This window comes from Pararge aegeria, chromosome 19 (assembly GCF_905163445.1).
Source record: "Pararge aegeria chromosome 19, ilParAegt1.1, whole genome shotgun sequence".
NCBI classification, from domain to species: Eukaryota; Metazoa; Arthropoda; class Insecta; order Lepidoptera; family Nymphalidae; genus Pararge; species Pararge aegeria.
Window position 1 is genome coordinate 4,916,551 of NC_053198.1, and position 13,676 is coordinate 4,930,226.

The 13,676-nt window shown below is 37.6% G+C and overlaps 1 protein-coding gene across 1 annotated transcript; it reads right to left on the reverse strand.

Moving 5' to 3' along the window:
- Positions 1-1,071: 1,071 nt before the first annotated feature.
- On the reverse strand, positions 1,072-13,373 carry LOC120632304. Its single transcript, XM_039902147.1, has 4 exons — positions 13,073-13,373; positions 10,462-10,638; positions 3,288-3,415; positions 1,072-2,014 (listed from the first exon to the last, which is right to left on the reverse strand). Exons 1-4 carry the CDS (start codon positions 13,332-13,334, stop codon positions 1,226-1,228), a joined length of 1,356 nt encoding a protein of 451 aa, XP_039758081.1. The 5' UTR covers positions 13,335-13,373; the 3' UTR covers positions 1,072-1,225.
- Positions 13,374-13,676: the final 303 nt, after the last annotated feature.

Here is a 13,676-nt window from a genome sequence, read left to right on the forward strand (position 1 = left end):
ACAGTAATAGTTTTACAGTAACTTATCTCAGAGGCCCAGTTTTGAACCGGCTTTTCCTGTGAGTCACCTTATCGCCTCAATCTTTCTACAAACATAGTTCTATTCTAAGAGGGCGTGAACTGTTTTAAGGCGGTTTTTAATGAAACCTGAAACTTACTTATATTAAGACTGTGCAAGTTTTTCTGCCTTACCCAAATATGGCAAATTAGACACGATGGAGGTATTTGGACTTTGAGTACGTTTCGGAATTTAAAGTGGATCTAACAAATATTATAGAAAGTTGTGAAGATGTGAATTTTCGACGTGATTATTTGATTTTGATCGCACATATCATCCTATTCACTACAACTTTTCTATAGTTCCTTTTCTAGTACATTTCCCAAAAATTCTTTACAAACGTTCAGTAAAATGCTAATGATATATAATATATATAGGGCTTTTCATAAGCTAACTCAGGTTTTCGAATTTAAATATTTTTCATATAAAAATTATTTAAAAAAAAAAATTATATACTTCGTTAATACTATACTGGCTGGTATATAATAATATTTGCTTCGAAAGCTAGCATTTAGTTATGATCAAACACTCTTTAAAAACCGCCTACGCCCTCTTGGAGCATTAAAACATATTATTAAGAGTACGTTACGACACAAGCAGCCATTACCTAACACAAGTATTTTAGTAATCGTTTACGTATACAATGGTGCGTACTAATTTATTTTGGTACATAAAACATACACTAAATTGAACTAACAACCACGCTGTCCTTATTATCAGGTTAATAGGACCCTGTCAAGGAGTGCACTACTTTTAATCCCGAAAAGTTTTCAAGCTTAATGTAAGGATACAAAATTGCAGCAATAACTATTTAGAGGCATAAAATTAAAGAAAAAAATAAATACTACGACAATACACACGTCGCCTCATATCTAGCCCCAAAGTAATTGTAGCTTGTGTTATGGGTACTAAGATAGCTGATGATTATTTTTATGAATATAAAACCCATAAATACTTATAATATACAGATAAACACCCAGACTCTGAAAAACATTCATGTTCATCACACAAACATCTTTCAGTTGTGGGAATCGAACCCACGGCCTTGGACTCAGAAAGCAGGGTTGCTGCCCGCTGCGCCAATCAGCTGTCAAATTATATGTCAAATTAGAATGTTATTTAACTACAAGCTAAACCAGCAGTCTTATTCGAAGTCTTCTTCTAGTCGTCAGCAAAATACATATTCTCGTACGCAGATCGGGCACCTGTCCGAAGCAGCGAGACATTTCCTCAAGCAGTCTGCGTGGAAGAAATGCGCGCAAGGTGTCACTCTCGCGGATTTCATTGTCCCGAGGCAAACCGCGCAAACATCCTCTAAAGTGGACAGTTCTTCTGCGGTGGCCCGGCGGAACCTTGCCAATGAACCCTGCGCTTCCTTCAGCTTCGAAAATGATTCGCCCAGTCTATACCGCCCGTGTACAACAACACAAATGTACAGGATCAACGCAGCTAGTCGCCATCTCTCGTTCCACATAAGAGCTGGCACCAGAGGGATTGCGATGGATGTTGTGACTCCCCTTGCCCAAAATCCACAGTACAACAATTCCATGCCCTCAAGCCTCTCCAGCTTAAACGCTGTCAAGGCAATAGGCCAAAGTTCCAAGAAAGTTTTCTCTGATAACAAGTAATATGTACCAGTTATGAGTGTGTACAGAGCTGTTGGACGGAAGTATTCTAAGCCCTGCTCCAGTCCAAGGGTGAGGAGGATAAATGTTATCGTAACTATAAATGTGACCGCTTTGGTCCATTCTAAGACAATTTTGGTGGCTGACATCGCGAGATGTTTGACGCGGGAGTTGCGCGTCAAGTTTACGTACGGTGACCAGTCCTCTTTTGTGCATATCTCACGGACGTAGTTTACTGAGTATGTGACGACGTTGTAAAACATCAGCGAGTAAAGACACGTCAGTCGTCCACGGAAAACCAGGAGTCGATCGCACGCCGTGAAAATAAGTAACTGAAAAGGGAAAAGGAAACTGAATAAATCTACTAATATTTTAAGTATATATAAGATGTTTATTGGGAGCTAGTGGGTCAGCAGACGTCGTCTTAGCTTTTTTAACCACCATTTGTGTTTTTAAATCAACATGTAAGTTGTAACCCATTGGAACATACAAACAAAATTCATAAAAAATAAAAATCGGTCCAACTGCTTAGGAGGAGCTAGGTGACAAACACACGTACGGAATAATTTTAAACACATTACTATTTTTCTCACCGTTTAAACCTTCCCTAGACTTCCAAGAATATTTCAAGCCTAAATACGTTCTCGAGTTTTATTTAGACTAACAAACAGTAATTCTTTTTTAAATATATATATTGGATTGTAATTTAATAAAGGTGATATTACGAATCATTACGGAAAAACCTCGTAAAAAGACAACCGAAGAAGTTCATACTTAGTTAGGAATTGTGACGTACTTGGAGAAAGATAAATACGCTATCTATTTTCATCCAATGAGATGTTTCGTTTAAGTATTATATTGCGTCTAGAGTTTTGGTCCTTAAGATGCACATAATGCGTTTATATTTTCATCCATGGCGATTCGCTCTCAACAAAAAGAATATTAAAATCAAAAACTACCAGCCCTTGGTAAAAATAAATTATAAATTGGTACCCATATTGAGGGAGTTGTAAAAAAAAAGTAAGTGACCATTTTGTTAGCGGCCATCTTGGATTTGATACCCATATTGTGGTAATTGTGAAAAATTATGTAATCCGGCATTTTGTCGCGGCGGCCATCTTGGCCGATTTGATTCATCAACTAGGTATAACTAAAAACACTCCCGACTAATTCACCTTACAAACAACAACAAAAACAAAATCAAAATCGGTTTATCCGTGTTGAAAATATAATGCCAAAAACAGTCAAACACACACACAGACACGTCAGATTTATATACCCAACCCGACGTTTTTGCGTCGGTGGTTTAAAAAATTACTTTTATTATGTATAAAGTAGGTATATATAATCAAAGCTAGAATATCCTTGAAGGTAGATAGATACCTTTTTTCTTAAACTTCACAACAAATTAGCCCTGCAATCTCAATAAGTAATGATGTAATCTAAGATTGTACTGGGCTAGCCTGTTAGGGGTATGGCAATAACATTGACCTGTTTTAGTGCGGAATCGTACCGGAACGCTTAGCACATGTTGGACTTTGGTAGGATAACAAAGAAATTTCAGAAATGTTAACTTCTTAATTGATAGTAAGACTTTGGCGTTACCTGGCTTATCATCGTGGAAAGGTTATTCATTTGTAGGAACAGCCTCTCAGCGCGCTCTATAGGCGCATAGGCGGTTTTCAGGACCCCAAGCAGACGTGCACCCGGAGCACGTAGGCGTCTTCCTATCTCTGTAATAAAGACGGTACTATAAAATACATGTAGGTACCTACTTGGTGGTATCTATTTTCAAGTGGAACTTAAGTGTTTTTTATCGTAATAACTAATGTCTAATGGCGTGCACTTTCATTTTATGGCATCTTCCTTCTTTATGCATACCGTGGTCAAAAACCCTCTGCCACTGCTAATGTCCCACACGGCTCTTGTGCGCGCGGCAGTTTGGAGTGTTTAATAATGATTTAGCAGTTAAAATATTGCTTTGTCACTTGCTTCAACGGTGAAGGAAAACATTTTGAATAAACCGGCATTACTAAGAGGTCTCCATAATGTCCTCCATGATGTCTGGAATCCACCAATCCGCATTGGGGTAGCGTGGTGGACCACGACCTTAACCCATTCTCATTGTGGGCGGAGACCCATTTTCTTATAGTATTAACTAACGTCCCACCTAGCACTTGTGCGCGGGGCAGTTTGGAGTGATTAATAATGATTTAGCAAACAAAATATCACTAGGAAAACATCGCGAGGAAACCTGCATGCCTGAGAGTTCTCCATAATGTTCTCAATGGTGTGTGGAATCCACCAATCCGCTTTGGGTTAGCGTGGTGGATTACGGCCTTAACCCCTTCTCATTGTGGGAAGAAACCCATGCCTTGTAGTGGGTCGGTAATGGTTTGATATCAAAAATCCTACTTGAAATGCATGAATTTTGAATAATTTATTATAATTATGAATTATACATGGCATTAGTATTATCTACCTCAGTTCAAAATTTGAATGCCTACAAAAACTTTGTAAGCATTCAAGTAATTAACACTAAAGAAGCTATACTTCTCACAGGCCTAAGGCCTCTGCTTTTTCAATCGAAGCAAGAGAGACTTAGTTTAATTTTTTTACAATTATTTTCTATTGCACTTGAACCTAGTACGTTTTAATTGTTTGTTTTAATGTAAAGATCGCTGAGTCCTTAGGAACGGCATTTTCAAGAAGCTGTCACAACGTATTGTCCACTCCTGATATTTTCCATCTGAGAGGCTTGATGCTTAATTTGCATAACTTTTTTTTATAAGATAAAATAATAATTCTTATAAGAAAAATATTGGACGGTGTAATGTCGTAAGGAAGTAACCAAAAAAATCCCTACTCGCTTTTGCCCAAGATAAAAATCAACAGACGCATTTGTATATTTGCATTTGTAACCTGAATATGTATAGTATTCTTTTTTTAAATTTTACTCGAGTTAAACTACAAGCAGACCTATTTTACTGTTTTAATTTTTGTTAACTCAATTGGTACGTTGGGAGAGTTATTTATTTCGTATGTTAGTAATCGGCCGAAAAGTTTTCTGGTTAAAGCTTATTTGGTACTACTTGCCAGACCTTTGGCTTTGTTGTTGTTGTTATATCAAGTTTTGTTGTTATGTCCACCAAGTCACTTGGTGTAACATTTTGAAAATAATATTTTTTTGGCCAGTGTATCTTGTTACATACAGCCAGCCATAATTTTTTAAGCATTATTTCTAAGGAATAGTGGACTATAAAAGGGATACTCGGGCCTTGTTAAAAACAGTTCAGTTCAGCCATCCGACAGTAACAATCCAGTCCTCCACAACAGAAGACTCTGGTAAGTTCTTTATATTCTACAAAACATTCCATATCATCATTATCCTAAATTTTCTCGATTTATTGGATGCGATCGGAAGCGAACTTCGAGACCCTGTTTCCCAAAATCAATAACTCGAGTCGTAGTATTTTAGTCCTTTTTTTATTGTACTCAATTGTTAAATAGATGTGTCCAGCAGATTTTCTGGGAGCATCACATTTTAGACAATAATCATCAATCTACCACCGGCCCACTAAATGGCACAGGTCTCATGATAGACTTAACACGCCTTTGAGGTCATTATGGAGAAATATCAGGCATGAAGGTTTTCTCACGATGTACCTGATTGCTCAAATTCAAAACGCACTTAACTCCCAAATGTTAGAGGTGTGCGGCAGATTGAACTCTGTCCCCGGAAAGGGAAGTTGATTCCTTACCCTATAGGCTATACCGCTTTCCTATTCTTAACAATACTTATTTTATTAACATATTGTTTTTACCTACACTTGGAAGAAAAATAAAATTAAAAAATTTGGTTTTGTACTTTGACTTGATACTTTGAGTTATAACACCCCAGTAGTTAAAGTAAACGTAAATTTTTGACATTCGGTCCTCCTTATAACCGAAATAATGGCTTAACTGTAGAATAGGGACACAGTTTTTTACGAAATTAACTCAGTAACTTAGTCGAGTTTGTAATTTTAGCGAGTCCGCCAAAAATTTGAGGGCATTTTTGTTGATCAAGTTTTCAACCTTAAAACAACGGCATATTTTTTTGCAGTCTATGCCGATGTATGATTATGATCGCCATCGGTTAGCCATATAGCACTGACCATATAGCCAGGGCCAGGGGCTAAAAAACACAGAATGTTGAAATTAGCGGGAAGAACTTAAAGCAGTGAACAAATTTTTTGTTTTCATGCGACTTTCCTTGCTTCCAATTCCTGTTACCAATTTCGGTATAGATATTTATAGAAGCTGTAGTCTTTATTGTACCGGTGAAGTTTTTATTTAGATACTATCTCAACCGACGAACAAAAAATTTGTTACAGCGTGTTAACGAAAAAAATCACCACCAAAAATCTAGGTGCAGCAATTTAAGAGAAGAAGAATTACGTCGGTACACCGATATTTATTATATTTAGATATGATGTAGGTTGTAAATAAAAACAAAGAAGCCCGAAATACAATGTTGGAGTAGTGATCGGCCAATAACTGTAAATGGTAGGCCTGGAGATGGAATGTTTATGTTTAAAGTCGAAAGTTTACTAAAATCTTGTTTGACGCACATACACTGGCTTTGAGCCAACTTCCGTCGCCCCATTCAGCTTCTCGACAATGACCTGACTCTCCCACATAGCTAGGCACATGTAGCCATCAACACATATATATTTACGTAATGTAAGCTTGTAGATAAATAACACTGCGTTGCGCGTTACGAATAGTAATTTTAAATTGAAAGCAGAGGTGTGGCGGAGAACGTATTCTGTACAGACTGTTTACAGTCTGCCCGCAATAAAAAAAAAAATACAAACTAGCTTTTACCTGCGACTTTGCCTGTGGTATTTTTAGTATCTCAAAAGGCTTTAGTTTTTCCATGATCAAAGTATCCTATAAATCCCTCTTAATAATGCTACCTATATCAGTACAAAATTTTGATTTGCAGCCGTGCATAAATAAGTACCTAGGCTTGGAACATTATCCCGGTGCAGTTACGGGGTAAAACGGGACTAAGACTTCGCTGTCCGTCCGTCTATCTGTCTGTCCATCTGACCGTCGCAAGTTTCAAGTTTCACAGATGATTTATTTCCGTTTCCGCTTTAACAACAAATACTAAAAAAACAGAACAAAATAAATATTCATGGGGGCCCAGATATGATGCATAGATAGGGAATACTCCGTGCACGAGGCCTACTAGCATTTGGCCGGTTTTTTTAAGTTGTACGTGTTTTGTAAGTTGGCGCCTAATTTCCAATTTAAATTATACGAAGGTTATAAAAACATAATTTGCCAGCATAAACTTTTATACCCATTTTTTTAAAGATTTCTTATTTTCTTTAAAAAAATTGCAATATTAAGAACAGAATTATAAATTTAGATTTGCTCTGCTGAGGCTACATCGGTAAGGTTTCATTAGATGATTTATTGCCCAGGCAGGTATGTGTATACGTGGGACTTCATATGTACTAATAAAAAAAAAAAAAAAATGGCAAATATAAACCAATTGACGCAAACATTTTTAAAATCTTCATCATCATTCAGATTATTTTTTCGGCAATTCAGCTGATGCTAACTACTCCAGGAAAAATCCGAAACGTAAATAAAGCATTCGCATAAACGTTTTGGCGAATCACTTCGCACAATAATATTTATCCAGATGACAGAAATGCAGAGATTTGTTTTGCAAACTTTTTACCATTTTTTCTCGATACGTTTCTCATGACGATGAATTCACTTTTTAACTTACAAATATGATCTCATACAGTGGCGTGTATTTTATGCATGCACAAAAGCACTGCATACCCAAATTATTTTATATAGCTCGTATTGGAGGGGAATATTTCTATTTTACGCTATATATCTGCTTTATGCATACCCTGGCCGAAGACCCTGTGCACGCCACTGATCTCATATTAGGCTTTATACGCAAAAATGCGACATATAATATGAAGTCTCTATTATCATCATCGGCATACTACAGGGGCACAGGTTTTCTCTCAGAATGGAGGGTTCAGCCGTAGTCCACGCCAATTGCGTATTGATAACGGTATCTATTATATTACTAGCGTGAAAGCTTTGATGTAAAGTGCAAAGTGTTAACTTTTTAAGCACTTAAATCAGGCACTCAGGGATTTTTCAGCGCATTTGGGCAGGAGCTCGACTTTACCTTCGGGGGGGCGAGTTCGAACCTAAGCACCTCTAACTTTCCTAAGTTATGTGCGTTTTAAGTAAATAAAATATCACTCGCTTCAACGGTGAAGAAAAACATCCTGAGGAACCTGCATGTCTGACAGTGATGATCTGTTTGGTGTAGAGTATAAAGATTGAAGAAATTATAAACTAAGCCATACAGATTCTCTTGCTTTTCGCGGACTCGCGGAGTATAGCAAATTAAGCTTCATTTTCGTAATATATCATGGAATTCCTGCATTAAGTTATGCTCTAAAGATTATAAAAAAAAAATGTAGTTTGATGATAAAAAGCCTTTTTTTTAGCTACTTTGCTTTAGACCGGTGCTTTAGACAACTTAATGTCTATGGCTCTATTTACATTATGACATACGAGTAGATACCAGTTTGACAACCTCCTTGGCGCAGTGGTGAGCGCTGTGGGTTTTGTGGGAGGTCTCGGCTTTGATCTCCGGCGCGGGTAATTTAGAAATTTAAAATTTCATATTTTTGTCTGGTCTGGTCTTTTTCGGTCGTGGCTAGTTACCACCTTACCGACAAGACGTACCGCTAAGCGTGAACGATGGCACCGTGTCGCGTAGAAACCGATTAGGGTAAGGGGTTCAGTGGCGTGCATAGAGGGTATGCAAAGGGTATGCAGATTGTATAAGATGAAGAAAATCTCCAGTATGAGTAATAAATGAATAAATAATAATAAATAAATATACTACAACAATACACACATTGCCATCTAGCCCCAAAGTAACCGTAGCTTTTGTTATTTTACATTTTTTTTTATTTTGCTATTGGTACTAAGAAGACTAATGAATAATTGTGAATAATTATGAATAATATGAATACTTATAAAATACAGATAAACACCCAGACACTGAAAATACATTCATGTTCATCACACAAACATTTGCCAGTTGTGGGAATCGAACCCACGATCTTGCACTCAGGAAACAGGGTCGCTGCCCACTGCGCCAATCGGCTGTCAAATATATAATGAAGAAAATATCCAGAAGAGTTATAAAATACTTGAGGGTTGGCTTTTTATAACTCTTGCAATGCTTATCCTTAAGTTTTTTATAACTCTTCTGGTGATTTTCTTCATTATATATCATCTGCATACCCTCTATGCAATGGGGTATAATATACCTACTATAACTATTTCGCCCGTTACCATCTTAGACTGCATCATCACTTGACTGTGCCTGTGGAATATAATAAAAAGTAGAGGTTGTATCGATATCGATAGGAGGTTACATCGCAGAACGGTTAAATTGCAAGACAGCAGAGATTATTAAAAGTGAAAATGCCAAATGTTTCTCTAATCAAATGAATCGTTCGAACTAATTAAATCTTATTTTTGAATGGCATTAAGAAAAATAGCGGGGGAGGCATCCGACAACGCATAGGTCAGGTTGGCACGCGCCGCGTTGACGCCAGCCACAGTCAATGTTCACGGCGTACCAACTACGATGCTATTTCTTATCGACCGCCACTTGTGTTGCGTGATCATGTTTTTAATTTTGTTTATCAATAACATGTGTATTGTAGTAACTTAAGCGCAAAGTATACTGAAGACTAGAGTAGAGTGAGTTTGGCGGGGAGAACTCCACTCAACAAATATGATCATGTTTTGACTTTGTTTATCAATAGCTTTAAACATCACATGTGTATTGTGGTCAGTGGCTTGCATAGAGGGTATGCACAGGGTATGCAGATGATATAAAATGAAGAAAATCTCCAGTACGTGTTATAAACACTTAAGGCTTTTTATAACTCTTACAATGCCTATCTTTAAGTTTTTTATAACTCGTACTGGAGATTTTCTTGATTTTATATCATCTGCATACCCTCTATGCACACCACTGATTATGGTCAATTACTTATGTAGGTAGATACCCATTTACATTATGCACAAGGTATATGTAACGTCACAAATCTTGCTGTTTAGATCCAGTGACGTCACTCTGGCTTTAAAACGCGAGTTTCATGAATTTCATTACAGATTCAGAACATATACGCAGATCATGTTTTTAATTTGGTTTATCAATAAAATATGTTCTATATTCACAAGTCTATTGTGGTAAATTACTTATGTAGATACGCATTTATATTACGAAAAGCTATTTTCAATTATCGCTATATATGTATGGGTTTAAATAAAAATTACCAGAGAGCAGTTATTTTAAATCGTTTTCTAAGCGACATCGTACCGGAAGTCTAAATCGCTTGGTGGCACGTTTTAATCGGTACCGAAGCCTCAGACAGACTCCCATCACTCCGGTTGCTAGTAGCTGCATACAAAGTGAAAATGAAAAACGAAATAATACTTCAGAGGCTGTAGAACTACATTATTTACCGTCTTTGAGATTTATCTACGAAACTGAAAGAAATCAGATACAGCCCTAACGCCACATGCAAACTTACACTTTAGCGTAGGTACTATGCACGTGTCGGTCTTTTATCTTCAATAGGGTTGTCATAAGTAAACACTGAGAATGTTTTGCATCCGTTTGTATGGAAAAATAAATATTCTTCTATGGTCAGGTACTCACTTCTAGCTAGTTTGGCGACGGAGGGGTACCACCGAGCAGGGTAGCGGTAGTTAGCTGAGATCAGTAGCGGTACCATCAGGCAAGTGTAGGCAGCCATCAGCCAAGCCCCGCCCAGCGCCACCAGCAGCCCCCGGGGCGCCCAGTATGGCAACAGGAATACTATTGAGATCAGCCATACTGAAAAAAAGTAGAATTCTATCTATTAAAATAGTAAATATTTAATATCTTTTTTAAATAGTCAGTAATAATTGAAGAAACAAGCACATGGCCCTCCCGATGTATAGCGGAAAACCATGCCTTATAAACAGAGCAGAATTTCGCAAGAACCCCTCCCACAATCTACCGCCGTGCGTCCATCAACATGAGACGTAGGTTATAAACCTGGTGTGCTAATTACAGCCGCAACCTCCCTTCCCTCAGACCAGAACACGGCTTGGTGGCAGAATAAGCATGGCGGTGAACTTTCTCGGACAAGCTCTGTCAAAAAGAGCTCTAACAATAATAAATTCGCTAAATATGAGCCTCATAAGAAGGCTCAGAGACACACAGCGAGCAATGGAAAGAGCTACGTTAGGAGTAGGTTTATTTATGTGATCAAATCAGAAATGAGGAGATCCGTACCGGTATAGCTCAACGAGTGCCGAAGCTGAAGTGCCAATATTCGGGGCACATAGCTCGGAGTATCAATGGACGTAAGGGGCCCAAGGGTGCCGGAATGGCAACTCCGCTTCGGTAAGCGCAGCGTTGGTCTAATCAGGTGGACTGGCAGTATCAAACGAGTTGAGAGGAGCCACTATCGGGTAACAAGCGGCCAGGAATCGTGGAGTTTAGTACGCCTTACAAAAGCCTTATATGGACTAACATGAGTGGACGACAATCGGTTGAAATGAATAGAGCAGAGCAGCTCAAGTGCGGGGCGAAGAATTACACTAGCTTTCATCATCATCATCATCATATCAACCCATTACTGGCCCACTACAGGGCACGGGTCTCCTCCGAAAATGAGAAGGGGTGACACTAGGTTTAGTCGTAAGGAACCTAAGTAGCCAGGTTTAATAGATGTCGGCGTTCAGCCCGAGATAAAGGACGACAAACAAGACAACTCTATGCCTAGTCCCTAGCAATTAGATACTAGACCACCCGTTCACTAAACTCAGCGCCTCCAGATTCTAAGTCAACTGCACCAACAAGTCAATTATATGGAGCATCAACCTTGATCGAAGTCATGCTCCAAGATGGTCAAAATTGGTAAAATCAGTCACATGTTAGCACAATAACATACAGCAATTACAATTAATTTTATATTTTGGCTCAAATTTGTTCATACGTTGATTACCTTACGTTGATTATAGTACGAAAATTAGCTCTAAAAACCATAAATTAATACTGCTTTAAGCGACGATAGTAAGACCGTAGGATGGTATACAAAATGATGTGCGATATTCATTCAGCTTGCGAAAAAGGTTTCAATCCAGCGAAATTCTTGACAACGGTGACATAGAAATTATTTTTCTCGCATATGTATTGAAACTCTCTTTTCGAACTTTTATTGAAAATTATTCTATAAAAAGGACCCATCTCTTTAAAGCACATTGACGAAAGTCTACTAGATTATGTGTGACTAGAGTTAACTATCCATGTTAGACAAATCTTGTGCTTGAAACAAACCGCCAACATTTTTCCACTTCAGTGAATTAATGAAATGAAGTCTAATTATAAATCACAAGAATGAGAGCGCCTAAATTCAAAATTTTATGCGAATGTAGCTTTATAAACGCAATATATTTTACTTTTTATGTAACAACCTACTTCATACTGAATTTTATCGAAAGCGGCGTTTTGGGCCAACGCAACGTTCAGGGCTAACGCGTAGGTACAACTTCTACTACTCGGTAAAAATACACCAGTGGGTCAAGTATGCGGGAAAATTGTGTCCACCCATTATCTCGACTACAGAAATGCGGGTAACAGGTATGATAATTAATTCGAGCTACGAATTTTAGCCCTACAGGTGTTTTAGTACAAGTTGGTTCAAGTGCATTGAACCTTGGCCCAACGGGAATAGTGATATTATTGTTTATTGCACATTTTTTAATCAGACTTCGCGTTCTACCTAATCTTATGTAAGGAAAACACAATATCCTTTCAAAGAAAATTATTTTTGTTTCAAAGTATCTGATTAATAATTGTCAGATATTAAAATCAATTGTTTAAGTTCATATTTAGTGAATAAAAGTGACTTATATTGTCTTGTCTGTCCAGTTTCATATTCGTGTCAATATAAAATTGGAGAAGAAAAATTAACATAGACTTAAAGATATAGACGCGAAGTAAACAAGACATGATAAAAATTTACAAGATCTTTCTCAAACCAAAAAAAAGAACACTCAAACTTAATGCCCACATAATTCGTGTTCAAATCCCGCCAAATAAATACGGGATCACATTCACTCTCACATATTATCTAACATACAGTAAAACCCTATGTATGTTTATTGGAAATCACTCTTTCATCTCGCTCGCCTATTCAGATAATCCCGGATTATTCAGACCGCTGCACTCAATCGGGTAGTAAATACTGCATAATATATTAAAACACATTTTCACGTACCAATATTTGCAATTTTGTCCTCCGATTTCATTGTGTGAATCTTCGAGAAAGAATCACTCCTTATACGACCGCGCACTCGTGATATCATACCCATAGTTCTTCTCAAGATATATAACGACTTTACGACACTTGTGTAGTAAAATATACAAAAGGGAATACGCTTATTAATGGATTTATCAATTTGATTAAATATTGTGAAATTTATTTTTGTGTTAAGAAAAAAACACCTGTTTCGCACGAACTTTGTCATGTGAATGCGCATATCGAGGGCGGGCGGTGCTAAAGGCGGGCGGCGCGTGCGCACTCACCCCGTACATTCACATTGTGCCAATATATTCATAATCTGTTTTAAATTCCAATGCTCTTTTTATGTAGATTTAATTAAAATAATATCGAACATAAACAGCAAGCGATGTCGCGTTAGAAAATATCGTTGAGTTAAAACAGGGCCGAAAACCCGAGTGACGGTACATTTTAAATTTAATATGGTGTCAGTGACTCGTGAAATGGTAGGTGTCTTATTTTAAATTTATATCCGCGTCTTCCTTTTATAATAAGGACTGCGGATCATTATATTTTCTTCTGCAAGCTTTATGGGTTCCAA

Coding starts and splice junctions, on each gene's coding strand:
- LOC120632304 (XM_039902147.1), bottom strand. CDS start 13,334: ATGCGCATTCACATGACAAAGTTCGTGCGAAACAGGTGTTTTTTTCTT. Junction 3,416..10,461: donor CGTCGCCAAACTAGCTAGAA/GTGAGTACCTGA, acceptor TCTTTATTACAG/AGATAGGAAGACGCCTACGT. Junction 2,015..3,287: donor TTTCCACGATGATAAGCCAG/GTAACGCCAAAG, acceptor TTCCCTTTTCAG/TTACTTATTTTCACGGCGTG.